The sequence below is a fragment of the Plectrocnemia conspersa genome, unplaced genomic scaffold (assembly GCF_051122295.1).
Source record: "Plectrocnemia conspersa isolate PC_06_02 unplaced genomic scaffold, ASM5112229v1 ptg000007l, whole genome shotgun sequence".
Lineage (NCBI taxonomy): Eukaryota > Metazoa > Arthropoda > Insecta > Trichoptera > Polycentropodidae > Plectrocnemia > Plectrocnemia conspersa.
In genome coordinates this window covers 9576806-9604707 of record NW_028277171.1, presented here as the reverse complement: position 1 = coordinate 9604707, position 27902 = coordinate 9576806, and the positions used below count along the sequence as shown (strand labels likewise).

At 30.1% G+C, this 27902-nt stretch overlaps 1 protein-coding gene across 1 annotated transcript in view; it reads left to right on the top strand.

Annotated features, from left to right (window-relative positions):
• Window positions 1-27902, top strand: part of SP2353 (EGF like, fibronectin type III and laminin G domains protein pikachurin) — a 185904-nt gene that overhangs the window by 128510 nt on the left and 29492 nt on the right. Inside the window, exon 8 of the mRNA XM_088188915.1 lies at window positions 13055-13241. Coding sequence (XP_088045041.1) covers window positions 13055-13241 — 187 coding nt within the window. The remainder of the gene's footprint in view (window positions 1-13054; window positions 13242-27902) is intronic.

Below are 27902 nucleotides of genomic sequence, written 5' to 3'. Positions count from 1 at the left end.
GAAGGAATTTAAGATCTTAGACTAAAGGCAGAGAAAGCTTTTTAATTTAATCCAGAGAATTCAAATCTGATTTTTTTACGTTAAACCTTAATATATAACAATCAGCAAATATATTAATTGTACAATAAACCGAATTTTTCTGAAAAGTAATCTATAACATCAATGAATATGTTATGGTATAGTAATTCATATTTTTATATTACATTTAGATTGTCATTGAATACTTTTAAATGACGTGAGACAGCCTCTTAAACGTTTAGAGATTTAAGACGTAGTTATTAAGAGTGCGACAGGTAAACTTTAGATGGCAGGTGAGAGTGCTTTCACATATAATTAGAGGACATCGTGCACCCATGATGTTCCTTCGTTACTACATTCGTAGTGAAAGCTTGTCATCATCAATTAACGACGAGACGAAGAAATTTCATTACGGCGTTTAGTTTCGACGTGCAAGCACAGAGTGTGTGCCAAAGTGTGATCCAGACACTATTTATCACACACATGGTGTATATACAGGTTGTTCATAAACTTTTCAATGAAAGTCCATGCGGTTTGGATTTAGAAATGCAAATAATTTTAGAGTGGTAATTTTTTTTAACATATGGTAAAATTTTTTATGTACAACCTATGCTAAACCTGATTTTATGATTCCAACGTCGTAGAAGTTCGGCACCTAACGCGCGCAGTTTCTGTTGCAAAAAATATTCTTAGTATCTTTACTCTTTCATTAATAATTATAGATAGTGACATAAGCATAAATATTTTGGTTACATTGTAAACTTTAGTGATTATAAAATATATTCATAAATACAGCAAAACATATTGCAAATTTTTATATTTTAATATCGAGTGGTGTAATTTATTTTATAATTTAAATACTAGTAGAGCGATTGGATATATATTTGCATTGCACAATTATTAGTTATACTATTATAAAGGTGTAACTTTGGTGTCAGTACCGGACGGCAGTGTCGAATACAAAAGAGTAAGTTGCTCAAAAGAGTTGTAGCAGGCATCAGGATCGATATAAAATGGTTCTTGTAGTAACAGTGAAAATTTATAGTCTTTGTAGTAGTGATTATTATTATCTACGTTTCTTTGTCAATTCGTAGAAGTGTTTATATAATTAAACACTTCTGGAAATTGCTCAAAGGCATCGTAAACAACCCTTCGGTGCTCGAGCAGCTCCAAATGTGGACCCTGGAAGGCGGTTATAGTTCTCGGTCAAGCCCACTGTTCTTGCTTGTGACATTTTTTGTGCACATATGGGGTTTTGGTTTAATTCGTGTGAGACAATGCACACCTGTTGAGATGATTTGTGACTGTTTTTATCTTGTTTTCATGTTTTACTTGTGTATATGTGTGTGTGTGCGTATATGAATTTGTATTTATATATTTTTAAATTGTAATATATTTTATACTTTTGACAATCGTGACGAAAATAAATGAATAAAATATAAATCTGATTCCAGATCAGAAGGTTGCGTGTTCAGATCACGTCGGAGGTCACCATTTTGGTGCCCTCCAGTAGACTCTGTGGTAGTGGAAACCAAGAATATGTGAGGCGTAGATGCTCGTAGATGGGACGATTGATTAATGACCATTATTTATTTCAATTGATCCATATTTATACTAAATATTCAATACGATATACATCTATTATTAACAATCACTTATTAATGAGCGTGTAAAATATTAATTATATACAATTTAATTAATTTATAGCATTGTCTATTCGTTGTTGCTATGCGAATTTATTTATTAAATTTAATATGCAGTTGAGGTGTTGGTTCCGACAGTTTCTTTATGGGAATTATATTGCAATAAAAATGTAAAAATGTAAGCACCTGTCACTCTAGAATTAAATTTTAATCATACAAATAATTTTAAATGGTTTACAACCGCTGCAATTTTTCAATAAAAAAATAGTGGTTCTAACTTACTAGTTATTTAAATAAGCGAAGACAGAGACAGTGGTTTCTGATTAACACTTAAAAAACACAAAAAAGTTTTATGAACAACTCTAGAAATTACTATAAGCAAACATTTTCTTTCGATTTTCCTAAATATTTTCTGATCAATAAAAAATTAAAGTTGCACGAAGCAATGACTTAGACCAATTATATTATAAATTCTTTAGTAACAATAAGTTGTTATCATTTTTTATTAAATATAAAGTAAATTATCATGCGATGGCCACCTACATTGATGCTGATGTAGGGGTGCTACCGCTCTGCTGTCCAATTGCTAACTCCAGTTTCCCTAGTTGTCAGTCTTATGTCGACTGACTGTTTTTAAAAACCCTTTATTGGATGACTCGTAAATGTCATCATCCTTGTTCATCATCTTCTTATTTTCTCGCAAGCCACAAGATTTTTGAAACCAGGAATTCACGTTTTCGTATGTGTTTGTATAGCTAATCACTATTTCTATCTAGCGTGATTCTGTAAAATAAAAACGCTATTATCTCGTCGCCTAGCCGTTGCTAAGACGTGGCAATTGCCTGCCACATTGCTCTTTGATTTTTCTTTAAAATGAATATGCCACGACATTATATTTTTACTTTATATGAAATCATAAAATTTTATAGTTACAGCTGCCATCTTGTTGCGACAGGTTGGATAAACATATAAAGAAATAATCATTTTACGAGTGATATTTGAAAAGTAAAGATACATAGCTAGCAAACATTACTACGTTTGTAACATTGCTGTTTTATGTGTATATTTTACAATAATATTAATATGGCTTTGTTGTATCAAGGTTTTTTTCGTTTATTAGTCTGACTTTTAAACAATATTATTTTTCGTCGGCTTACTTAGTATTGTATATTATTGATATTTTCGTAGTATTATACGTTACAATTATAATACATAATACAAGTAATGTGAATTCAAAGAACAACGAACCCTTATGTACCCAGAAAAACCGAGTTTTCGTGACGTTGTGTTCTATAATTATAGGGTGAATATATTATTTTTTGGGATTAAATCCACAGTCGATAATTGCATAGTGCATTTTGTGGTTCAAAGGTTGGTCTGCGGCAGTTTACCGATTTACCGTATGAGGAAAAGGCGTTCCCAGAGCGCGCCCCAATAAATATCCGGACCAATAGCCGGAACCGGCGAGCCCGGATTTGCGATATCAATACCGGTAAGAAATCCCGAATCTTCGGGCATTTTTCACGGTGTCCGCATTATAAATTCGAGCAGCGTGTCGCTTTATGGATGGAACTTTTCAGTCGGAATTCCAGTGATTTGTACGCGGTAAATCTTGATATGAATGTGCCACAAATATTAAAATTAATCAGCTCTATTACTTTCACGATATTTTACCTGATGTAAAATCAACGAAAAAATTTTCAAAGTGGCGTGAATAAATTGTTTTTTTTTTGACATATATTCACTATAAATTATATTACACTTAATTATTTAAAATTAATTATATAGATATAACCGATTCACGTACTTTCAGTCTGGTGGTTGTTATTATGTCTAATTGACTTACACAGTTGGTTCAGATTTACCCTTACGCTTGTCAAGTTACAACAAAAAAAAATATAACATAACATAAAAAAGATAAATGAACAAGCATTGCTTAAGAACTATGATATAATTAAGTAAACTACTATCAAGTAAATAATAATATTATCCTTACTTTACAATATAAGTAAAATAATTCAATTACAATAAGAATGTGTTAAAATAAATATTTAATATATTCTTGTCGATAAGATAATTGTACCATTTACTTTTATAGGTTTGATCGCGTGTTTTTTGTATATGAATTTACTAACTATTTAATTAGAACCGTTCGATTTAATTGTTAACTATACATTTCTTCCGTCACTGTTTAAATTTATTTTAGCACTTTAAACTAAATAACTAGTGTATAATCCAAGAATTTAGGGGTTTCGCAATATAGCCACTGTTTTTATTTCATCATGTTCGAATAAATTTTATATCTCCACGGATCAGATTTTTGAGAAATGTTGGTAATTGATCTTTAGTCGCAGAAGAGTTGTTGTTCTGTTGTGGTCGGAAAATTCATAGGAAAATTAAACACTCCCCTGCCATTTTTTTAAATATTCGAATATTAGATATATAGATATGCCTTAATCGACAATAATACTAGGATCTCTACCTCTTATATAAATTCTTTTCTTATGGTTTTTATTTAATATACATAAAAAATAAATTTTACTCATAGTACATAATTACATTTTAAGAGTATTAATCTATCTTAAACATTGTCTTAATACTAAGGATTTATGTTTACTAATATTTACAAAAATGAACTATAATTTTTTACAATTGGGTTTTTTATTTAGGAATGAGAATCACCTTATCAATTTTGATACAATCAAAACTTCAGGCAAAATTAAAAACCCGATTTTTAAACAATATAGAGAAGTAATTAAAATCTATATTAAAAGAAAACAAACGCTAAATAAATGAGACGACTACAAAACAATTTTGAATACTTGGTTACTGGTTACTAAGCTATTTTTTTGTTTTGCTTTTGTTGTTCCCTTAGCAACAAACAAGCGAAAAAATATCAAAGCACATCGAATCAAAGAAGACGCAGTTAAAAAGTGTGTGGTGGCTGAGATAAGGTCAAGATTACGCCCTAGACGATGACCCCAACATCATTGATCGAAACGTGAGCAAACGAAATGCGAATAACAAAAGGCGCGATACACAAGCCCTCACATTTTAAAAAGCTAAGTAACGTGCTCAATAAATCCGTTAAAAATTAAAAAAAAAAACACTATAGTTTAAAAAATAATATGTATTAGTGTACATATATATAAAATATTTTGCACCGTTCGTTAAAATCAGTGCAAAAGCAGTAACATCAGTTAGGGCAAAATTTTACTTAATTTGTATATACATTGGTAGATACAGATTGATTTTTTGTGAAAATTGCATTAAATATAAAATATATTTCTATTTATTTATTTAATAATTTCATATTCCAGCTGTCATAAATTAGCACGTAACCCCAATACGTCATAACGGGTGATTTTTATAACCTGCTATAAGTATAGTTGTATTTTATAAATCGAACAATAGAAAAATAACATAATTGAATCTACTAGCTTTAATATATTTTAACTTATTCATTATTCATTTTAATTAATTTTATTTCTACTCTTATTACAAATTTATTTTAATACTTGCCAGTATACAATATTTTTAGTATTGCAGTAGCACGCAATAGGACGTAGCCCATCGCTGTTCAGTTCAACTTTCAACTTCAAAGTTAAAAGTTAAAAATAGCACAGTTTATCTTGAAATTACAGCCGGAATTACATGTCACATATCTGCTTTTCACCGTTTAAAAGGAGTTATGTGACATTAAAATAAATTTGTAATAAGAGTAAAAATGACAGACAGATGTATTTTCTATTTTATTTATTTATAAAGAAATTAATAAATATTACGACGCGTATCAATAACGTATCAGTCTGGACATATAAATATCTCTGAATCAGAAAGAATTAATTTGTTTTAATTGTAATATGCTACATCTGATTAAAAATAATTAGTTTAAAAAAAGTGTTATACCTGTTCAAAGAATAACAAAGAAAACATATAATCAGTAGTAACTATTATTAAGTTTTCTATGGTTATTACCCACAAAATGTTTCATTGATTAGGAAATTGTAATCTAATTTCGAATATTTTTGAAGTATTTAATTAATGTAATATTTAATACATAATATAATATTTATAGCTTTTATTGATATATTTTCAGTATTTTTCCAATTCAACGTAATTAAGATACACAAAACACTTATAGGACCTAATTTAACATAATAATTTTCTGATTCATGATTATTGTTCTTGATACAACTTTTTTTAGTGTCGTATGTTTACAGAAAACCTAATTCATTACACTTACTAGTCAAAATATATTTTGTGAAGACACAATAAATATCTTTTTGTACGCATAGTTTGCGAACTAATTTTGAATTCTAATTGACGCATAACTTCTATAATGCTTCATTCTAGTATTTACCTTAAATCCCTTAAGATGCATAAACCTTATAGCCTTATTATAAACCATATTTACTTTACATGTTTTGCTTAAAATTTGATATAAAAAATATTGGGTTTGCTATTAACGTTCTAAAAAACACATACATTATATTGTCTACAAAATTCTGTTTCTTCTCTGCGGGCGATAAAATTCTAGTCTAAACATATTAGAAAGTACACTGATTCTTACGATTGCAATTATTTATATTTTAATAGTCGCCATTTTGAAACAATGTGCCAGATTAGGCTGACTAACTAGCCTTACTAAGATTTTTATAATGTCTATTTTAAAAATAAGTTTCATGAGCCTCTCTGCAATATGTATATTTTTAAAGAAATCGACATTAATACACTCAAGCTATTTATATAGCAAATATGTAGTAATAACACTTAAATACGAATATTTAAAGCCTAAAGTAAGCTATTTTAAACTGCCTATGTATAAACGTATTAATTAAATAGGTTGCTTTAACTTTTTGGATTTTAACATCCAGTTTTTTTTATTAATAGCGTATTTTTATTATACTGTGAAATCCTGTAGATCTTTTATATAAATATTATTAATTATTTTTATGTCTTATTCTAAGAAATTTAAATAATTTATTCTTTAAACAAAATTAATTAAAATTCAATAGAACTCGAGCTAATTATAATTTGTTTAAGCAAGCTTGAAATTTTACTACAGCAAAGGGTGAAACTCTTTCTCAAAATCGGGTTATTTCAATAACAAAAAATCCCTTTTTCAAATTTTTTCAGATTTTCTTAAAATAATTGTTTGATTTCACCCTCTTTTGAAAGACAGGAACGTTTGTGGGAGTGGCGTTATAATTGGACAGACAATGAGGTGTAATCTCGTTAAGGTCTAACATTTACGGAACTGCACCGCGTAATTTACGGTCGTTTACCCGGAGCGAGATTATTCGTTTTAATTTGCAGAAATCGTCAACATGTGTGGAAGTTCTATTAAGTCTTCCTGATCTGTGTTTGAAAGTTTTGCCTTAATTTCCTTTGTGTACTATATTATGCATGTATTGCACTATACATAACTATGCCAAACTTATACGCTCTGATAGATAAGTAGATAGTTGTAATAAGTTTATTTGGCCATGTGCTCTCAAGTTTATGAATATTTCAAATAAGTATAACAAACTATTTTTTGTACTATATTATTATTACTAATATTTTTTAGTACTGGCTTTAAAATACGATATTTGGAATATGGACTCAAACACGAAAACCAAACGAAATAATTGAAAGCGGGTTAGGCTACTATTAATAATAAACTAATACAACATAGTTGACAAAAATACTATTTTTCCTTGTTTTGCACATGGCATAATTTATTGATCTTAAAATGAAGAACGGTACGATGCTATTTTTTACTCTAGTTATGGACTAAGTAGATGTCGTTTCTACTGATTTTTAAAAGGCCTCTGATTAGGTTCGTCATAGCTCATTATTAAAAAAATATTGTACTTCAATTGCTCGGATGACAGTATAACATATGGTGGCATATTTTCAAAATAATATTTTCCCCCTTCAAGGGTTTCTTATAGGTCCAACCTGGGCCCTCTGCTCTTTACGTTGCTTATTAATAACATAAATACATAGCAGTTACAGTTACAAAAAGATTTCTTTTGTATTAGATAATATAAAATTATTTAAATGTATTCGATCTTCTCGCTGCATAGTGATTAAGATTATCTATGGAGATGGGCTCGTCTCAATTGTCTGCCCTTTAGTGTCTTACTTTGTAATTTTCTCAATCCCGTTTGCCATTAAATTATTCTTACGATTTTGATAGAAATATTTTGGCTAAAGAAACTTTTACTAAAGATTTCAGAATTACTTTTTAAATCAAATCAAAGTTCTCTATACAGATAAACGACGTTTGCCATAAATCTTCCAAGATACTCTGCTTTGTTATGAGGAACGCAATTTACATTGACGATCCGTCAGTTACTCGTGTACTCTATGACACTTTAGCTTGCAGTATTCTTGAATCGGGATCTATAATTTATAATCTCCGAATAACCGAATAATCCTTCTCTATCAAAAAAGCTTAGAAAAGATTATAGATTTTGTAGTATATTTATTTATTTATTATGCAGAAAACCACTAGTTTCTATTGAAGAAGTAGGTCACTGTATATGAAGGCAAATCATTATCATCCCTTAGTCGTTTGTTGAATCTAAAACTATAAATAAAAAAAATCTATTTTACATTGTATCTAATTATTCTTTCTTCAAAGAAATTACGAGGTAGCTGCTTTAAAGTGACGTAACAATTTCAAAGTTTTCCTCATATATTAAAGTTTATTAACATATGTTACATCAATTATTGTATGCATTTATTGAGTATATACATTTTTAAAACTTAACGAAATAAAAAGGGAAACCTTAGATATTTGCTAAAATCTCATTATGGTTTGAATCCTTATAAAAACATTTTGATGTTATATAAACATTACGTAAGTGCCAAAAGATGAAATTGAGCTCAATATCAATAACATTTTACTGTATATACCGATGTTATATACAGTAAAACGACGATAAAATATAATATCCATATCTATTTATTTTGCTTATTAAAAGTAAATTGAAACTATTAAATCCCCTAAAATGCACTTGGGAATTATCGAATACCAATTGGAAAACAACGTTTATTATTTGAAATACGTTTCCTTTTGGATAGCGGATATTATTTCATGTTTTTAATACTAAATCTATTATTGACAAATTAACAAGTAGTTAATATCCCTTGTATGTGTGTAATTGTTATAACGAGTTTTTATGAACGCAGTGGATTTGTGAGATGACGTTCCATTATAGATCAAATACGTTTGATAATATATTGCGGTATTGTCTAAGTATATTAAGCTATAGAAAACTACTTCAGCTTCAAACTAAACTCAACAACTTCATTAAATATACGTTTTGAACACATTGTCGGGCTAAGATATAGAGAACCACTTTCCTGTGCGTTTTTCAATATCGCTCTCGAAATGGTGATCCAAAATTTTAAGATTAAGTCGGTGCAAATATTGGTTTATGTTAAGTAAGTGATGTTAATTGCATGATAATACGTAATTCTTTGGCAATTAAGTGAGTAAGTGCCGGTCTGAACAAGTATTAAGTAAGTTATACTGGTCATTTAACGAATACCAGTTTATGACTAATCGAATAATTGTACAGCTCCGCTTCTGATACATTCATTGGTGAAAGATAAATTACCAGGTGGTCGTTTTTGGGCGACCATCCGACAATAAAAAAGGATACTTACAATAATGGTATTCGATGCGAGGATATGAGTATTTTTAGGCGTGATTTGAAGCTCATGGGTTAAAATGTTTTGATAATTAATGCTAATTGATAACTCTTGCAGACATGTTTGGTTATTGTATTGAGTATTTCTACATAATGATTTCGGGAGTTTTGTTTGGCTATGGACTTTTGTTATGCTTGCTTTTCATAGAGCTGAAACCTCCACACAATAAAATATTTTCATTATCAATAATGTGCTTTAGTTAATGTCAAAGCATTTATTATATATATATTTGTTGACATAAATTATGCATGAATCCAGAATTTGATTCCATAGTCAATATTTAAAAACTTCATGTGAACCTTTTACACACGAAAGATAAAAATTTAGATTTATATTCTATGTGACCATAAAGACCCTGAAGGTAAATAGTTATACAAAATACTGTGATGAATAAAAAAGAGTTATCCTTGCGCCTAGGACCTACCCCTATCGGAATAATTCAAATGTGTAATTGCAAAAACTGTTTTTCTGTTTTAAAATCGTAAGTCCGATGCAGAACGTCATTCACCGATTGACCGCACAAAATCAAATAGTAATTGCAATATTGCCACCCCATACGTGTCGGCACATGCTGATATATACGTGCATAAAACACACAATAGATGCTATACTATACATTGTGTGTTTGTGCATAGTGTTTGACGATAAAAACCACAATAATCCGATTTTCCGCGCGGTTCCGCAACCGTCGGTTGGCGAGCGGATTTTCGCCGCGGGGACTACGAAATTCAAATAGCGCCGTTAATAACGTTCGTAATTGATAATAATCTCATAAACGGCTACGTTACTAGTATAAATACGTGAAACGCGTGCAGTTCGTATCGTAAAAGGAAAACGTAGATTTTGCCAATTACGAGTACAATACGCTGTTGTGACGATAAAATGTTTTACGGTTACGTTATGCGCTATTAGACAGTGTTTTGTAACGATTCTGATTGTTTTATATGTTAATTACAATCGTTAGGTATTTAGGTTAAATATAATATTGTCATAAGTTAACATTGTGACTTATGTATTGCCACGGCAAATAAGGAATTCTATGGTATTTAAATAATATATACGGAGTTCAGAATAATAAGGACGAACGCAATAATATTCCTAAAACATCAAATAATACCATAATAAAAATATTATTAATTAAAATACTATTTTAAAGGCTTATATGAATAATAAAAATTAATTTAAATAATGTTATGATGTAAATGACATTTTATTAAAGAAAAATCATATTATAATTTTATAAATACATAGCCAAATACTGTCAACCTATTTAGGTCGATTAAGATTTGTTTTAAAATTATCGCACAATAGAAAGAGTTATTTGATTGTTCATTGGCATTAATGAAGTATTCGCATTCATAAGGCATATAATTGCTCTGCTCAAATACAACAGAGCCAACGTAGCAGAAAACATTTGTTATTTTCATAAGACATTCAAACAGCAAACAAGAAAACGCTTAAGTCAAATTAAAACGCGAATATAACAAAAAATAAAACGAAACATTTGCTTGAACTTTAAATGTCAACAAAAAACACTTAAGAGGCGTTCCCAGTACAATACAATATAATGTACCTAATGGCAAGTAGAATCGTTACAGTGACAATGAATAATATTTTTTCATTAAGAAAATAAAATAAAAGGCACTTGGAGTTGTAAGAATGCAAACTAATAAATATTAAGAAAGATGGGATTTCACGATTTTTTAATGAAAAGTATTATAATAAGCTTCAAGCGTCTATATAAAATAATATTATTCATTTCTAATACACTACTCAATTCAAAAAGATTAAATCTAATCATAAATTATCAAGAACTACTCCTTAATATTGTTATTGAATAAAACAAAAATATATTTTAAGATGCTTTTAATCATTATACACATATATTGTTTTTTAAAAAATTCAGATAAATCTTCGTATTTTATATCTTGGTAATATAATGTTGTATTTCATTGAATTTGTCTAAAGCTAAATTGTTAGCTTTTTCTTCTTCTTCTGTCATGTCCAATTCCAGATCTTGTTGATAAGTTCCAAGAATCCCTTCCAGTATTTGGCTGCACGAAACACTTCTTCGGCTGTCATCCCTGTCCATTGGCGTATATTTTGCAACCATGATATCTTCCTTCTTCTGAACCATTTCTTACCTTTAATTTTTGGGGGCGCCAAATGTTCGATTCAAAATCCACACAAGAGACGTCCGCTGTTAGCTCCATCACTAAACATTGAACCAAAAATGCCATGTAAACCATTTTTTGCTAGTACATCTTTAGGGAGCGTAACCCTAGGGGTGGTTGACCTCGCGGCCAATGAGACTCCTGGTCGAATCCTATTAGACTGTTTATTATTTTATATTTACAAGTTTGTTAATGGACGAATACGGCGTGACGTTTCTCGTGATGTCGGAGTTCGTGCAGTTGATGATGCTCAGGATGGCTCAAGCTGCATGCGACAGGTGCCAGGAGTGTCAGGTGGAGGCACGTGGCTGGTTCCTCAGGAAAGCTGCTGGTAGCTCGACTGCCGCTGATTCCGCTCTCTTGTCTCGTGCCTCAGCGTCTCGTCTCTCGCTTCACTCTCGTGGATTGTCCTTGGGCCCTCTACCAAGGTCTTGTGTACCAACTGCGGATCAACTGCCGTCTCCTCGTCGGAGTCCGGGCTTATATTCTTTTAGGGGATGCACCCTTGCTGGCCAATCACGCTTGTGCGTCGATCTCCTAGCCAATCGCTGGAGTCGCTTCGTAGAATTCGAGAAATCGGATGTTGCATATTTGGAAGCGAGTTTTTGCTTGCTCCGACTTTCGAATTCTACGTAAAGGGTTTGCTGTTGTGATGATTAATTGCATCCGCACCGTTTAGTCACAAAAGAGATACTCTTAACGACCCGTGTTGTGTGGTCAAAAGAAATCCCTCTTGTGCCATGATGTTTGTCTCATTGTTAATGGTGAACATTCTTGGTTACGGGCATTAACAATGAGACAATTGCCATTTTTTTGTGCGTTACTATTCATGGTGGTCGACAGTCGCCACACATCCATTGGTATAATTGTAAAAATTTTAAATTAGTTGTAAGTTAAAATTTTATTTAAAATCTTTTTCGATCACTCACCGAAATTGGTGTGAAAATTGTTACCTTTTTTTTTTAAATCTTTAAATTAAATATAACAGATCCTTAAAGAGGTTTTTATCAACTTTTCCTCGATGAATAATAAGCCTTATAACCTAGACTAAGATAATAATTTAAAAAAAAACTAAAAATGTTGTAAATGATAACACTTATTTATACTTTCTAAGATAATCAAATTATATTATTAATATATTTTTGTATTTTATAATATGTATTTCTGTATAAGACTGTGTAGTTGTTAAATGAATTATTTCAGAACCGGAAATTTAACCTAAAACCTCTCGTACAGTGGTATTTACTACGCTATAGCTAAACGTAATAACGATACGACCCTTCGTACAAATAAAATATTCAACATGTACCGCCATAATGATTCCTGATACATAGGTAACGTTCACGAAAGGTCTCGCTTTATTGATTTGGCAATCTGTATGTAAAACGAGGCCGAATCGAATCGTGTCAGACCATTAGGGAATAAGGAAAAACAAACTGTACGAAGGCAATTACAAAACGTTTCTTTTACCCTTCTCATAAATCATTCGCATTTTCGCTGTTGTTGCAGGGCCTGTTCTCCCGGATGACATTCCTGGACCCCGTGTACGTGGGTGGCAGGGGCAACATGTCAGGATTGGAGAAATTACCAGTGCAGACGGGATACAAGGGCTGCGTGAGGTCGTTGAATATCAATGGGCGTTCATATTCTTGGGCCTTGAAGTCGCACGGTGATGCCTTGGGAGGATTCAATATAAGTAAGTTTTTTTTATATTTAATAAATTGTATCGTTAGATATGTGTTAAAAAATAATAATAAATGGCTGTTGCCATAAAATGACCCAAAATACCTCTGCTTTAAGAAATAACATAAACATATGCTGTCTTGACACTCGCATAAAGTACGTCTTATCAGGCTTGAAGGACAAGCGAAAAACTTTTATCGCTATTTGGATAATTTAATTCGTTTTTCTAAATGTTTAAATTATAAATATGCTTATTACGCCCTTGATCTTCTTTCCGGTCTTAGAATATTGGCTATAACACAAGTTTTGCTATGCATTTTTCAAGTAATCAATTTCAATAGACAGCATAATTATTTATACCTTTATAAATATTTTGCTTTACACATCAAAATAATTTATTTCTGCTCGAATAAAATCAAAAGAATCAGTTATAATAAAAAATTATAATTAAATTTTTACCCTTGTTTATAATTTATAAGGGTGGTTACTCGTTTTTACCTAAAAAAACAATGGGAAGTTTTTTTCTTAAATCATTTTTTTAATGGTTTTTTTCTTTCTTTTATACAATCTGTAAATATTTAGGTGATGTAATTAATTTTAATATTTAAAATAAATTATATTTAAACAATTTATCAGATTTTATAAATATGAAATAAATATTAAATTTATTTTGCTTTTTAGGAAATATTCTATAATTTATTAGCAGATAAAATCAAAGACGATAAGCTTTGTAAAAGACAGGGGCGCTAAGTGTTCCGTTCTGATGTTATTTTTTTATTTAGCAAAGGCAATTTGCGACTATGTGGGGGTGAATAAAAAATATAATTAGCGGGAAGGGTGCATGTGAAGGGTAAAAGCGTGAGGAATTTCACTCGAGAACGTTGAAATTTTAATTCGCAAAAAAAGGGGCGAAAGTCAGGCGACAAAAATGTATTGCATTATTGCCGCGTCAGATTGAATGTAAAATTTTAAAATAAGGGGACGAGAAAATATGACATAATTTCCAAGTAACGGTATTTTCGGCTTACAAAGGGGTGAAAAGTAATTAGACCTGTTGGAGAAAAAGATAAAGATAAGGGATAAAAGTCGCGATATAAATATCGCGCGGCTTTGTTTTAATTTTATTTTATATTTTAAAATAAATATTATTAAAACTAATATATTAAAATTGTTTAACTATTAGTTTAATTTCTTTTGGGGTTGTTATAGCTGTGCTGATCTTTAGATAAATTGCCACTGATGCTAACAATATAAATGATATGCAAGGTTTATTACGTTATTAATTTAGATCGCATCAGGAATGTTAAACATCCAAATAGTTAATATATACGATATATTCAGCGATTAAGCTATTTTAGGATGCAAATTCGAACTTGGTTCTCTAATTCACGTTCTGGATATTTATCACTGAATGATTAATCGCTGAAGGGTAGATCATCAATACTTAATCAAAATTGAACATCCAAACATAACAATTACACAATGAGGATAGATAGAATCAAATTTAAATTATTGTTGTTTTAATAAAACTCACAATATAGTATCCAGTTTGGAGCTCAATAATTTTATTTAACGCGTAGGCAACAAAAAAATGGTAAATTAATTTTTGTTGTGAAATATTTATTAACATATGTATGTTAACAAAATTCAGTATTCTTTTAAAATCTGGAATCAAAATGGTGTAAGAGATGTGATTTTAAAAATATATTTTATGCATACAGAGCATAAATATTTTTGCAAATATTTAGAGGACAAAATTTAAGAATGTGTTTTTTAATAGTAGTGTAACATTTTGATTATTTTTATTTGTCAGAGGAAATTTACATTCATTTATTTACGTGATAAACGCGAATCGCGTAAAAATGTAAAAGGTCAGATAGTCATAAAGATTTTTAGACGAATAGATTGACATAATAGACATAAGGGTTGTACTATACTTCACATGTGTATGTTTAAATTTAGTGTCTGTAACTGTGAGTTTGATACGAAATATTAGAAGTAAAATAACGATAATAAGTAAAAATAAAAGTAACAATGTTCCACTTTATTAAATGGCACAATAGTAAATTGTGTTATTTATAAAAAAATCATTATTAATATAATTTAATCTAGATGTAATAGGCAATACAAATTATTGATAAAAAGCTATTTATATATGAATATTATATAATAGACTCGTGATGAATCAATATGGCTTTCTGTCCTAAAAGTTTTTAGTCTTCTTAAAGCCCAAGCTAGCTCCTGGCTAATCGAAGGTTGGGCTGTACCAAATCTGTCAATTGAAATGGTAAAGATGCTTGACGGTTTTTGTTGGACTTAGATTCATCTGTGTCAAATAAGCTCGAGCCTTATTAGTTGTGAGCTCTGAATCTTAACTTTAGTTTATTTTCGAATCTAAATCTTGATGTAAATGAAGAAGTGATTATCTTGTATGGCCTTTTCCCCCTTGTATTTAATCAAATATAAGTGATTATATCTAGCATATTTAAGTGAATTACGTCACGAATGTTTGCATAAACCTTATATTTTTTGTCAATTGCGCTGATTTTTCAAACAATGGGGGGTAGCAACTTGCAAAAAGGTATTGGACTTTTCCTGTTCTATATGAAAAGGAGTTATTTTGTTATTTAAAATTGTTTAAACAGGCTGCTATAGGTAATTTTGACAGGCTTAGAACGAATATTAAATCTTTTAAATAAGTGTGAGATCTGAAAGTTTTGCAGCTTTTTGTTTTTAATTATAAAGTGTTCTTTGATATTTAATACAAACATTTATAATTTTTTAAATGGCTATGTGATAATTTTGGTATAATCCGTTTATTGTCATCTACAGTTTACACCGGTCGACATGAAAAAAACAGTCGTTGATGGATGGATGAATTCCAATGAAAGCTTTTAGAAATGCTTTGTTTAAACACTGATCGCCAGTATTAACTGCAGATTAAATGCTATTTTTTTATTTTCGCAAAATATTTGTTTCTGAAAAATGCTCAACTTTATATTTAATGATGGACTTTAATGTTTTTTAATTTCTGTCGTTTCTGGAAGATCAGAATTAGTGATAATTATTTAATATAATTATTCCGATCGACCATCACTGCTTAGGTTTTCCTATATTTTCCTAATCTCACGGATTAATATCGGGATAAATAATTTAAATATAATCGAGGTTGATTGTGCATAGTGACATATATTTATTGTAAACTGTAATAATTGGTTTTTAATTTAATAAAATAGATTTCACTCATTTACTGACTTTTATATCAATCTGATGTCTCGCTACTTACTTGGTAGCTCCTGACTGTGTTCACTTCTTAGTGACGCATTTAGCTAACGTCTATAATATTGCAACATAAGTTTGACAATATATAAATAGATGCCTGCATGCTGAGTATGTTTATATCTGTATGAAATGTTGATTTTTTTTGTATACAGGCAAACGTGACGTGAAGTCATGATGGATAAATAAATTTTGTACATGTGAATCTAAACTTCCTATGGATCACTCTGTACACATATGATTGTAATATATGCTCTCTATTTTATTCATAAAAAGTTTGGAAGCTTATATCACTCTCCGACCCATATCTTGCGGCTTTTCAACTGCTGGTATTAGCCAGGACCGAATTAGATGCAAACCCGACAATTTCTGCGCAGATAAGGGTGAAGCAATTTATTGGTGAATCTCTCGCCTCGTTTCGCCTCAGCTCACCTGGCACTTTAATTAAATATAGCGGTTAAATTGATTCGTTATAATTGCGAACAACACCGGGCGCGCCGCCAGGGAACTATCCCCGGGGAACAAAAAGGAATTTAGGCAAATTTTTAAATTAAAATAATAATAAAAAAATGAACGCGAAGACGGCGAGTGAAATTGAATTTTTTTGAAGCGCAAATGTATTTTTGACAATAATTATTTTAGCGAAGCGTGATATTCGCGTGGGTGTTGTGTCGTAAAAATGTGTTTTTTTTTTTTTTGTTATTCGAGTGTTTTTTTTTTAACAAGACGAGTTTTCACGCCATTTGTTAAAAAATATGGTTCCTATATTTGGACAATGTTTAGCTACGATAATAACGCTGATGTATTAAAATTATTATTATTTCAAACTCAATATAATGGTTTACTTTTTTTTATCTACGTCATAGAACTAGATACGTGGCAGTAAAATATCACATATTAAGATTATTCTTATGTTATTCCCTAATCAGTTATTATATTTAGATGAATGATTTTTATTCTCCCTTATATCTCAAATCATTCATGATCAATGTAGAAGATCTTAGAAGCACAATTCCACAATTTGATCTACTGTAAACGATTCCTAATGACCAGAATATTAGACGGTGTTTGCTTCCGTTTAAGTAAATCTATTATATGCATACATATTTTTACGTATTTATTCCATCAGAGTTGATTCGTACAATGCCATATTGATCGTTTCTCACAACCACACCGACGCCGTGTGTGTACTTTCCCACCGAGTAATTTGGAGCCCTTTGTGTGTTTATCGTGGACGCGTCAATCAGCGATTTTCCTTGTGAACTTTAGCAAAAAGAAAATCGATTATGTGAAGCGATAGAGAGCGCGTGAAAAATTCTCAAGCATAAATAATACATTTACTACCGCATCAAAATCAAATTTTGAAGATGATTGATTTTACGATCATCTCCTTGTTTTTTATTACATAGTCATACATTATTTTTTTTAGAAACGTGAAATAATTTCACTAAATAGTATAATTTAGTATTATATATAGTTTAACTATTCAGTGGGCTAATTTGAATTTTCATTAGAGCGATCAAATGTTTGTATTATCAACTCTTTGAATATTAAATAGTATCTTAATATATTCAAATTATAAACAGTCACAAACGTAAACCTAGATAAAGGTTTTATATTATAATCAATAATATATATTTAAATGCAATTTTTATTGCTAAAATTGGATATAAATCTTAAAATATTAGAAGCTTTTCTATCAAAACACGTAAGACTAGCACGATTCAATTTCATATAGTTAACCTTTTGTCCTAAACAAATAATAATTTAGATTTAAGTTAGGTCAGCTGATAAGCTACATATATATATTTATCTATAACTATATAAGCTACTTATTTAATGGTATAATTAATAGTAATATTCTTAGTACATATGTTTTCTGCGAATGTATTTTGGTGGTGTTGCTCATAGGATAATTTTATATTTTGTTTCAGTGTATGTATTAATGTAATTTTGTAAATATTGTGGTATATATGGTCAAAAGTATAGCTTTAAATTTTATAATATATTAATAATAATGGTTCCCCATTATATTATATAAATGTAAATTTTAGCTATATATTTTATTTTATGATTTGAAAATTTGCCTATACAATAGTCATATAAACTAGGATAATAATAAACTCAAAATTACCAAAGTAATTACGAGTATTAAATATTTTTTTTAATTGCTACATGTCTAAGAAATTCCTAGTTGCTAATTTTTATTAAGAATTTCAATCGAACGACAGTGCAAAAAATATTCTATTTAATTTAAAATTATAACTTAAGCATTGATTCTTTGTTTTCTTTAATTGTGCTAAGAAAGTATATAAAAGTTGTATAAATAATATTTTCAATGGAAAAATACTTTGTTTTTCAAAGTTTAATGTCATAATCCAGCTCCGAACGATTACATAAAATATGCCATGTAAAGTAATTGCAGCATAAAATGTTTTATTGATTTTTTGACCTTTTGTTGGTTGATGTTCAACCGTTTGTCCCATAATTTATACGATTCTATTTCTTTGCTCAAAATTCTTTAATTTTTATATTGTCTTACAATATTTTATAGTTATTTTAAAAAATAATCGACAAATTTAACTGATAATGTATAAAATTAATAATAATAAACATCACATCAAATATGTTTTTAACATTTATTAAAAGCTCTTTAAATATAAATTGCAAAATTACCAAAAGACCAGCTGTGGCTTTTGCATTTCTTTAATATTTTATTTATTAATCTTGAAAAATTTGAGGCAAACAATTTACTTCAATCTTCCATAATGTTCATTTTATTAATTTAAAAGTATAAAAACGCTAAATAATAAAATATAAATAAGGTTATATTTATAATATGTCTCAATATTTGTTTTTTTTACATAAAATCTACACAATTAAACATTAAATTTACTTTTTCACAACTATATTTTTACTCTCACCTTTTCTCCCTGAATATTATACTACAGTGAAATCTCACTGTAACGAATACCGAAATAACGAAATTCCCAGTACAACGAATCTTCAATCATTTATCCCCGAAGAACATTCATACATTCGATAATTTAAATAAAAATCACCGTAACCAAACTTAAACACTATTACTATTTGTTACTACTTTTTATATTGTGCTATTGTTAAAAACAATGGGCATTGCTTAGTTCAACAAATAGTTCATTTGCTTTTTATAGTTTGTGGCTATCGAGAAGGGACCACGATGGATTTGTTTATATAGTGTTACCCAGGATATATACCTATACTTTATATTAAAAAAAGCGGAGATTGACTTCACTTTCTGATTCATATTAATAAGATTTTTTATGTTAGAGAACGTCTAAAAAGGCTATTGCTAACTAAAGGGAACATATACACAGAGACACCAACATTGGCTGTCAATTAATTAATTTCCTGCTACAATAATTTAAAAAAAATTTAATCTCCTAAAAAACAAAAAGTAGTTCGCCACGTTAGGATTCCAGAATCAAATTCGCGAAAGCTAAGAACTTACTTATCGTACAGAATGCGAAATACCATTTGTTACGACTTCTTTCGTCAAAACAATGTGGTTTGTTTTGCCCAATAAATAGCTCATATAATTTATATGGTTTGTGACCATTAAGAAAATACCGCTGTGGATCTATTTATAGAAGGTCACCCAGGAGACATATTTATGCTTAATTATATGGTGCATACAATAGAGAGGCGGAGTTAGATAATACGGTCTAATTGATCCTAATAAGCTTTTTTCCATTCACCCTAACTTTTGTTAAAGAACGTATAAAAGGGTTGTCTTGCTCACTTTAGGGAACAGAGACACAGATAAAGTAAGAGGCTAATTTCCACACGCACACACACGCGCATTTTGAAATGCTCCAAGAGACATCAGCTCTTTAAGGATAGGCTCCCTGCTACAATATTTTAAATCAACCCTTCCACATTCTAAACCACACAATACCTTATGTAAAATAAATATATATTAAACATATATTTTAGCTTCTCACCGTCTGATAAAGTTACACTACTCATATTATGTAATAAAACATATTTACCTCTATGAAAAAATTATCGTTTAGGTTTTAAAGTGAAAAAACAGTTATTTACACAATAACTTTTGAATTAAAACCTTTTTTTAAATTGTAATTTTTATTTATTTAATTATATTGTGAATATTGTGAGTTTCGTACCTCAATACCTTAATATTTATTTGACCTTTTGATAATTGCTCAACCTTACAATATTTAAAAAAACATTGTTATTTACTTTTCATTAATAATGTACGACACATAATTAAAAAGGCTTATATTTCTTAGCAGGTTTCGCGTATCTAGTGAAATTTCTATGTAGGCGTAACCGCAAATATAAATAAATTTAAATGTCAGATGTATTTTTCATCCCCCTTTCTTAGAATACTATATAAAGGTATTTTATATTTAATAATCAAAAAACGGTCGATAAAATCACAACTGCACTATATTCACAGAAATGTTTTTTTCACTACATAACAGTACTAAAAATACGAGCACATGATATATATTTCATTTTGTAGTGTTTCGAAATCCTACCATTATAATTAATGAAGGTCGATACGAAATAATTATATAAAATAAAATAATAAAATTAAACACCCTCTAGAAATAAACTTGCAATTTAAAATCGAAACAAGTACCATGGCATCATAACAGTTTTGTTTTATGTTACTTAAAGATGTTTAAAACGAAGATGGCATAATAACCAAACGGACAACTAAAACTCCCGTTTTCCTTTAGTTAAAATTGAATTACATTGCTTATTTTTCTTTAATAAAAATGTATCATATTAATTAAATTACCATCTACGATCTAAAATTATTAACACATAACTAGTTTCATCTATACATATACTTTTAAAAGTCCTATACATATTTTTGAATACATTAATAGTTATTCGGGTAACTATAGGGTCAGCGAAAGGTTTTCGCATAATAATTAAAATTTAGATTCTAGCATTTTGAATATATATTGGAGGTATAGCATAATAAAATATTATCATATTATTCTGCACATAATGCTTCTACAGAGAATATCTGTAGGTACCCATCGAGGCCAACTTTTTAAACTAGCTTTAACCTTTGTGTCGATACGAAAATCCTCAAAAATCCATTCATAAATATCCACTTTGTGTCCGAGAGCCCGCAGACGGTCAATATTATATCTAGTTACGGATGGAAGAGAATAAGGGGTGGAATAAGGGGGAGACTTTTGTGTGTAAGAGCATTATTGAATCCATTATGTGGAAACGGTCGATCGCCGGCCACGAGAGGGCACAAAGTCAATAAAACATTTTTATTCCGCAATTACTTCTCGTGGTATTTGAATGCTTATTATATTTTTGTATTTCAATGGATTATATGTATACATATGTGTATGTATATCGGTTACAATTGTAGTGAATAGGATTTTACGTTATAATGATTTCTGTAGAAGTTGGTATCTACAATAAATATTTTTTCGGAAATAAAATTGTAAGCATAGTAAAAATAATAATGAATTTGTTAAATCATTCGGTAACGTTATTTTTAAAATGCCTATATAATATATATATTCGGTAACGTTATTTTTAAAATACCTATAGAATATTATTCTTTAATAATATTAACTATATTTTATCATTGAATAAAGAGACGAATTCGTTATGTAATTGTATCGGAATGCTTAAATATGTTTTTACGTATTTACGTCTGGTATATACCCTACCTTCTTTGTTTATTGAACTACGCTGGCGAGCCTTTTAAAGCCGTACGCGATTGCGTTTCAGAAAACTATATTAAACCTGAGCGGTCTTTAGTTATTTTATTATTTAAACAATAATCGAGATCATATTGAACAACATATACTTGTCATTTCTGTCATGATCACTTGAAAGTCGTGATAATGCCAGGAGCATGGCGACTGAAATATATATTAAATAATAATATTAAATAAAATATCATGTAAAACAGAAAATTGCTTTAGTACTTAATGGATACCTCTCTCGCAGCAGAAACAATGAAATATAATTACACTCAGTGAACACACTCTCGCGTCACAAAAGGGACATTTTCTAAAGAGTGCAACTTATATGTACACAGCGGAGTGTTAGTACTGTTATTACTCACACTTTATGAATATGGGCATTCGTTCCCATAATCCTGTTTCATTGTAAATAAATCAAATATTTTATACTTGAGTGTAATGTAAATACACATTTGTGTGTTGTAAACGGGTGTGTAAATCTATGAATAATATAATATTTGCGCATACATACATATGTAAGTAACGATTCCTTTGAACGCTATGAAAACTTCTGTATTTACCATACTTACGCTGAAGCATAGTCTTGGGACCAAAGATTGAGCTGCAAAGTCAACGGCTTGAGAATGTTACTTTGTTGTTTCTAGTGTGTTAACGTTGCATTTTGAGTCTCGTTTTATTGCTGACGTTGCATTAGTTAATCATGTACTGAGCAGCAATATTTTTTATGTGGCATTTTGTGTGATTATAAAAGCATATATACATAAATATCACTATAACAATCAATGCTTAGCTTAGATATAATTTAAATTAGATTTTAATTTTATTATTGGTTTTTAGATTTTTCTGATCTTTAAATAATAAGTCATTCATATGTAGTATATTTTTTTCTACTCTATAATTTTTTTATTTCAAAAGATATTTTTTTCTGCTTTCAAATTATATTCTACCAAATAAGTATTTTTATTATGGAAACAGAATTTAATTTTACATATAAATCAGATAGTTAAATATATGTAGCAGAAATGGTAAACAGTCAATATCGGTATTATCGGTATTGACATAATTATTCATATTTTGCGCAAAAAATAATCCGATCGCATGATTCACCATGTACAATATATGGATTAGTAAAACCAAAGCATTCAAGCAACTATCGTTTCGATTTATGAAATATTTTAATTACAGATTATTAAAACACTTTCATTCATTACAAAAAAATATTTTCGAAACTACGGACGCGAAATTTTTCTTCTTTTGAAACAACAATATATCTATACCCCATTTACCTTAACACAGTAATTTTAAGAGCTATCTATTTAATCAGTATTCATAATTGAGATAAAGTTTGGATTTACGTCCCTAGAATAAAAAATATGTAAATACTGTATAAACCTTTTAGTACCATATAATTTGACCTAACATATGCGATTATATTTTTTTAATTTATGCTTTATATATATTAAGAATTTGAAACTTTTTTCTGTTCTTTCAATAATGTACGGTGATTAAAATCAATAGTATTTAAATGTTACAACAATAAATTAAAAAATTTTTTTTTCATATTTATTTACTTACAAAATAAAAGAAATCAAGACACATAAACACATTTTTGATATTATTTTATTTTAATTACATCATCTAGTGCAACATAGCTTTTGATAGTAATAGAAAAAATGTTTTGTTTTTGGCAAAAAAATACATTTATTTCAAATAATTATTGATACTTACTTATTGCTAATATTTAACACCTATGTTTTTGTGGACTGTCAAAGTAAAAATATGTATGAATGGAGATAAAAATAAACGAATAGTAGAAACATTTTCGTGTATGAAATATCTGATTTTATTTTCACTTCGCCAGCCATCCCTATCATAAAAAGTGGCCGACCGTTCACGGCGGCGCGATCAGTTCTCTGTTACAGACCAGAATTACTAGGTACCGTTAGACATGACTTTAATAAAGAAAATATATTCCTTTTATGTTGACATGTCGCGCATGTCATACAAAAATATTAAGCACATTAGATTAAAATTTTAATTCAACTTTTTTGCGCAAAAATATTGACCAGTGGGTTTTTTAGCACCAGTTTATTCTTCGCTTTTGCTTTGAAAAATTATGGGCATCGTCGTTTTCGTAGTTCTAAGTCAATGAGGGGTCGTTTTCAACAAATAAGATGTACGGATTTCAAAAAAAAAATATTTTTAGTACTACCAGTATTACAAAATAAAATATATGAAGGTCAAATTTTGCGCTAATACCGGTATTACTGCTGTCATTACTTATATTTTTATAATACGTCTTATTAGTGATTACATGTTACGCAATTGTGTACTAGTTCATGGTTACTAAGCAATATGATTACACTTAGGTAGCGACAAATTCTAATCATGATTTTATAAAACAAAATTTTCCCTTTGTCTAAAAAATTACAGTTTATTAAGAAGTGCATAGTAATTATTTACATATTTGAAATAAAATGCCCTTTTGCTTCATGGGATTAAATAAACTAGCAAATGAACCGCACACATCCATTCCTTCGCTTGACCGATTAAAGACCACACCACAAACGTCTGGTTCATCTCCCGTTTACACCCTATGTATTTTCCAATACTGCTCGTACTATTTGCACATAAATGTTATATACAGCAAGAAGGTATTAAAAATTCCCGTTACTTATTGAACCCCCGATATACTATGAGCGTTTGCGTGTGTGGCCAAGCTCCAACAAGTACTAGGCGGTGCTCGTCGGACCATCAATTCAACTAGTCTAGAAGTCTGGTAATCAGCTGAACTGTGTTTCCATAATATACATAGAATAAAAATGTAATTCGGGGCAAATATAAGAGGGAGAGGGCGCGAGGGGCAAAAGGGCGCCGGTTTGGAAGCGGGACGCGAGGGGAATACGATCGATAGCGCGCCGTGGCAGCGTAGACCTTAATGTCTCGTAGCCTCTACGCGGCTACGACCGGCTCTCTATGACAGGTATCGACAACATTGCTACACTTATGCAATTCAGCATCGATGCACGCGCTTAAATGTTGCCACATATTTTCGAATGAAAAACCTAGTTGAACGTTAAATTATATTATACAAGCTGGTTCATCGAGCCATGCTACAAGCCATAAAAATCAATCATCCATACATGTGTCTCATACATTTGAGAGACGTTCACTTTTTTTCTAGTTCTAAATATCTATCGCTAAACACATCAATATGTCTGGCAATTTTGTTGAGAAGTTCCGAGCGTTCTCGAGCAGTGATATCCTGGCTGCGATGAGACAGGTATAAGGTATGCAATCACAACTCTCTAGGATGCCCAAGCATCAATGCATTGTCAAACCCACCATTTAACTTCATAACGTGTTTTATTAAGTATATGCTACATGAACAACACAATTAATTGTATCTAATAATGATCATTTTAATTTTATATTTTAGTTAACACATTTTTCTTTAAATTATAAAATAATTCCTTCATGCAAAGAGGTCTGAAAAATGTAACAATATGTCTGTGGGGGCTTTAACTACCTGCACCCATAAGTACCGAAAAAAAATACAGGGAAAGATGCGCGATGGACAATGCTTTCTACCCTGTGCAAAATACTATTGTTCTTGTACTCTTTTGTCATCAGGCCGTTTCACTTTTAAGGCATAAATATATTTCTTGGATGTGTCCAATAAGCAGTGCAATTGGCCCGCCAACATTCTCATATGCAATTCACCAGAACTATCTCATAATAACAATATAAATTATGTGACACTTGATCACAAAGAGACAGCGCCTTTAGAAACTGAGTGAGAGACGCCTCGGAGGCAAAGCACGAAACACGTCAGCTGATTGTCCAGCATCCCCAGAAGGGTACAGCCGACAATAATTCAACTCGACACTCAGCTGACAATAATTAAGCCAAGGTTTTTTATATGTGGTAACTAAAACATGCTTATAAAATAAATATAATATTTACAAGGCTAAACAATTGGGTATATTTGAACCGTTTTGGGGTCTAATAAAAAGCTATTTAGGTAAAACACAACAGGTAGTGATAGACAATTGATAAACTTGTGATCCAGGCGTGGTTATTTGTAGAATTCCGCAAATATCCATATTGGAACCAATACTATTAAACGACCTAACATATGTTTCGTTAAAAGGTATAATCAAATTATATGCTGACAGGTTCAACCTCAGTTTCCAATTTTTTTTAAATAAAATGTTCGTTTAATAATAAAAAATTCGAAGATATCCTAAAAATTTGTGGAATTTTTAAAATAATTATAATATAATCCAGATCTAATTTTTAAAAAAAAATCACAAATTTAAGCAGCATTCGTTAGAAGTAATCACAAATCTAAAATTATATTCTAAAAGTAATCGATCAAACATGAAAAAACGCTTAATGGCTATAATGACGTTGCTGATTTTACTCCATGTATGAAGATTAATCTTTGGCTCTTGATCGCTACGAAAAAATTTAACTTCACAATTTAGTTAGGCGTCTATATTAGCTATAAATAAAACACATAGGATCGGACATAGCTACCGACTTTATATTGAAGTATTGTCAAGTGAATCTTCTTATTTTGGATTTGTCGCTGAAAGTTGTATCGTTTCTTATCTTGATTCATGAACATGTATGAAGTTTATTTATTTGAAAAATAGATAACGTGTATGAAAAACTCAGGTTGTCACCTTCTAAGTTCTTTGTTTTAACTCTTTATAAATAAATCTATAACCATCTTCAACGGGTTTTTATAAACCAATAACACGGTTTTTGTCCGCGTGTTCCATGATAATCAAATCCCAATGATAATCAAAACAATGAAAGATATTTCAGTATTATCAAATGGCATTCTTATATTTTGTAAATCTCCTTCCCAGGCAAAACTTCCTTATATAGAAACGCTCTAGTCGGGAATTCTTAGAGCAAAGGCTGTGATCTAATAATACGCACGTTGCCAAATTGTTGTAATAAAGCATCGATGATGCTCGATTTCGTTATGAGGAGCGCGTGTTACGGTCATAAATTATTGACAATTCGCATTCTATACGATGAGTAACTTCTGAGCTTTCACGAATCTGACCCCATTATCTGGAATCCTAGCGTGGCAAAACTACTTCTTGTTGTTAAAGAATATTGAAAGAAAATGTATTTAACAATATTGTAGAAGAACTGATGAGCCTCTTGAAATTCGTGTGTGTGTGTGGAAGTGAGTCTCTATATGCTCTCTAAAGTCAGCAATAGTTAACCTTTTTATACGCTCTTTAACATAAAAAAAATGCTTATCAAAATTAATTAGCACGTTGAGTCCAACTCTAAAAAATTAGTGAATTAGATAATAAAATCTGATCACCTGATATATACATAATTAAATAAATACTATATGTTATTTGTTTGATTTATTTAACATTATTTACACCCTCCGCGTCAATCGTACATCCCCATTAACCGCGCCACTCAACTCTTTGACAAATCTGGAAGCCAACATTCAACCGACTGTATTATGTACAAAGGGGTAGTTTCATCGCTTACACTAGTTCATTATACGCTCGCAAAAGTGGTCAACGCGGTCATAGTTGTTTATACAATAGCTACAGAGTGTTACCAACGAATCGTGGATGTTTGTCGAGCAAAAGGGCGCA